Source organism: Aquarana catesbeiana, linkage group LG09 (assembly GCF_042186555.1).
Source record: "Aquarana catesbeiana isolate 2022-GZ linkage group LG09, ASM4218655v1, whole genome shotgun sequence".
In the NCBI taxonomy this organism is placed as follows: Eukaryota; Metazoa; Chordata; class Amphibia; order Anura; family Ranidae; genus Aquarana; species Aquarana catesbeiana.
In genome coordinates this window covers 29,441,563-29,444,500 of record NC_133332.1, presented here as the reverse complement: position 1 = coordinate 29,444,500, position 2,938 = coordinate 29,441,563, and the positions used below count along the sequence as shown (strand labels likewise).

The 2,938-nt window shown below is 42.9% G+C and overlaps 1 protein-coding gene across 1 annotated transcript; it reads right to left on the bottom strand.

Annotated features, from left to right (window-relative positions):
* Positions 1 to 491: 491 nt before the first annotated feature.
* Positions 492 to 1,412, bottom strand: LOC141108891 (olfactory receptor 1L6-like). Its single transcript, XM_073600861.1, has one exon. The coding sequence runs from the start codon at positions 1,410 to 1,412 to the stop codon at positions 492 to 494; it is 921 nt and encodes a 306-aa protein (XP_073456962.1).
* Between the last annotated feature and the right edge of the window lie 1,526 nt (positions 1,413 to 2,938).

Sequence of the window (2,938 nt, the reverse complement as noted above, 5' to 3'; positions counted from 1 at the left end):
CAGCAAATAGGTAAAGTGTTTTAAGGCTTTTATTGCGATATGAAATCTCTCTTTACCCCCTGTCCTGTAGACACAAAAGGAAGTGAGAAGAAATCTTTCCAAAATGAGGGAAATTCACCAGAACATCCTGGTGTCAATAACCACCAAGAGAAACAGAGAAGGAAATTTTCACTTTTCAGAAAGCTAAAAAAACTCAGCAATGTTTCTAACACAGGCACTATTGTATCCAAAACTAAAAAAGGTTTTGCATTTAGACACATTTCAAAGAATGCAAGTGTTTTTTGAATAATGCAATGGTGGGCATTTGGCAGCAGTAGGTTCAAAACTGTGGTGGCCAATGGAACATTGTTCACATGATCAACTGTAAATATTTCTTACAGGGCACAATAGACACTTCAATAGTAACAAAGTGTTATTGCCTCAAAACAGATAAAAAATATGCTAATTACAAATTTCAGTATTTATTAGAAAGGTGTAGTTCAGCTTTAAATTTATCCTAGAATTTTTTTTAAAGAGCTTTTGACCTCCTTGTTTCTCAAGCTGTAAATAAATGGGTTGAGTGTTGGGTTAATGATGGCGAAGACTACACTGATGGCTCGATCGTAGGTTGGTGAGTAGATGGAGCTTGGTCGAAAGTACATGAATATTACTGTACTGTAGAAGAGGATGACCATGGTGAGATGAGATGAGCAAGTGGTGAAGGTCTTTATACTTCCTTTAGCTGACTTTAGAGTCAACACTGCTCTGATGATAAGTACATAGGACCCGAGGATTAAAAGCACTGGGGAAAAGGTGACAATAGAATTTTCAATGAAGTCAACTGTCTGCATAGTGACTGACAAGCCAGAGCAGGATAGAATGATTATGATGGGATAGTCACAGAAGAAGTGTTGGATTACCCAACCACAGAGCAGCTGAGAAGAAGCCAGCCAAGTACAGTATGTAGATTGAAGGCAAGCAAAAATCCAAGAAAAAGCCAGCAGACTGATACAAGTTCTCTTGTTCATCATCAAATGGTACTGTAGGGGAAAACAAATTGCACAGTAGCGATCCAAGGCCATGATGGCCAACAAAAAACAATCCATGTTGCCCACTACTAGGAAGAGAAAAAGCTGGAGAAAGCAGTCATGGACAGAGATGTGGGTGTCCCCAGACAGGAGACCATACAAGGCCCTGGGGATGATTGTAGAGGTAAAACATACATCCACAAAGGCAAGATTCCCCATCAAGATGTACATTGGTGTGTGAAGCTGGCGCTGTGACATAATCAGCACAAAGATGAACAGATTTCCTGCAATGCAGAGGATATATGCAACCAAGAAGAAGCAGAGGACAGGCAAAATAAGATGAGGTGTATCGGAAAATCCCAACAGCACAAAACCAGAAAAAGTCTTATTTTTATGAAGCTCCATATGTATATGATAAAAACACAAAGATTACTGGATGCAGAACATTGGAAGAAAGTGAAAATGTGTTTTCAATAATAAAAAAAAAAGATAGGGTCAAATGGGCATAACACACGACTAACAAAATAAAGGAACAATACAAACCAAAGTCGAAAACAGTGAAGAACAAGTCACACATGTACAGTACTTATTGGGTGATCCAATTATGAGAGCTATGTAAGCTTTTGAGAGAGGGGTCATAGCAATCTATACAGCTTCTGTGGGGCCTGGGGGTGGACTTGAGCCCCATTAAGGGAGCTGTTGTAGCAAATTAAATATAGAAAATATTGAATTTACCACAAATTCAGTACTGTATTTTAAAGATCTTAAAAGATGCTGTTGACACTGGCAAGAAGACAGCAGATGCACAGGAGGAAACTGCAGAATCATTGCCACTAGTCGCAGATCCCCTTTACAAGCTATGCAGGAAGGGTAATTTGCTTAGCTGCTGCTGTTCTGTAGCTCTGAAATGAGCTGCATATGTCTAAAGCAATCTTCTTCAGACGGTAAAAATCCCAGTGTCTCCTCAGTTAAAAATTGACAAGACAGCAGTTTGTAAAAAAAAAACAAAAAAAAACCAAGAGCTTTAGGAAGTTTTATTTAATTAAGTAATACTATTATTATTGCTACTAAAACTCTTCTACTTACTACTGCACCCAGGACTGGCCCTACCATGGGATCCAGTGGGCCCATGGTCTCAGGCTGCATTGTAAGAGGGGCGGCAGACGAGATCTGCCTGTCGGACTGCTGTGAAAGGCTGCATCCAATGAGTGCGCAGCCCCTGCTGCCTGTGAGACAGTTTCACACTGAGCCAATATTGACGCTTGCCAGAGCCGCTCAGTGTGTGAAACTGTCATGTCACTGCATGCAGAGAGAGGCCAGCTGTCAAAATTGAGCATTGATGTCAGGGGGTGGGCGGAACCCAGCAGCTATCAAACACCAGCCAATGGGATGGGGTCTGGGAGGGCCACTACGTGTATGTGGCCCCACCCTCTTTCTTAAGCAGTCCAATCATTGGCTGGTGTTTGATAGCCGCTGGATCCTGTCCACCCCATGTCCCGCCCACCCCCAACATGAATTCTGAAAGCTGGTCTCTTTCTGCATGTAGTTACATTACATGACAGTGTCACACACAGTTTCTCTAAACGTCAGTATCGGCTCAGCATGAAATTCCCTCCCTTCTGCCAGTGCTAATCAGTGCCACCTGTAAGTGCCAATCAGTGCCACCTGCTAGTGCCAATCAGTGCCACCTGTCAGTGCCAATCAGTGCCACTGGTCAGTGCCAAACAGTGCCACCTGTTAGTGCCAATCAGAGCCAATCATATGCTACCAGTCAGTGCCAAACAGTGCCACCTGCCAGTGCCAATCAGTGCCACCTGCCAGTGCGACTCAGTGCCAATCAGTGCCATCTGTCAGTGCCAATCAGTGTCACCTGTCAGGGCCAATCAGTGTTTCCAATCAGTTCCACTTGTCAGTGTCAATCAGGGCCACCA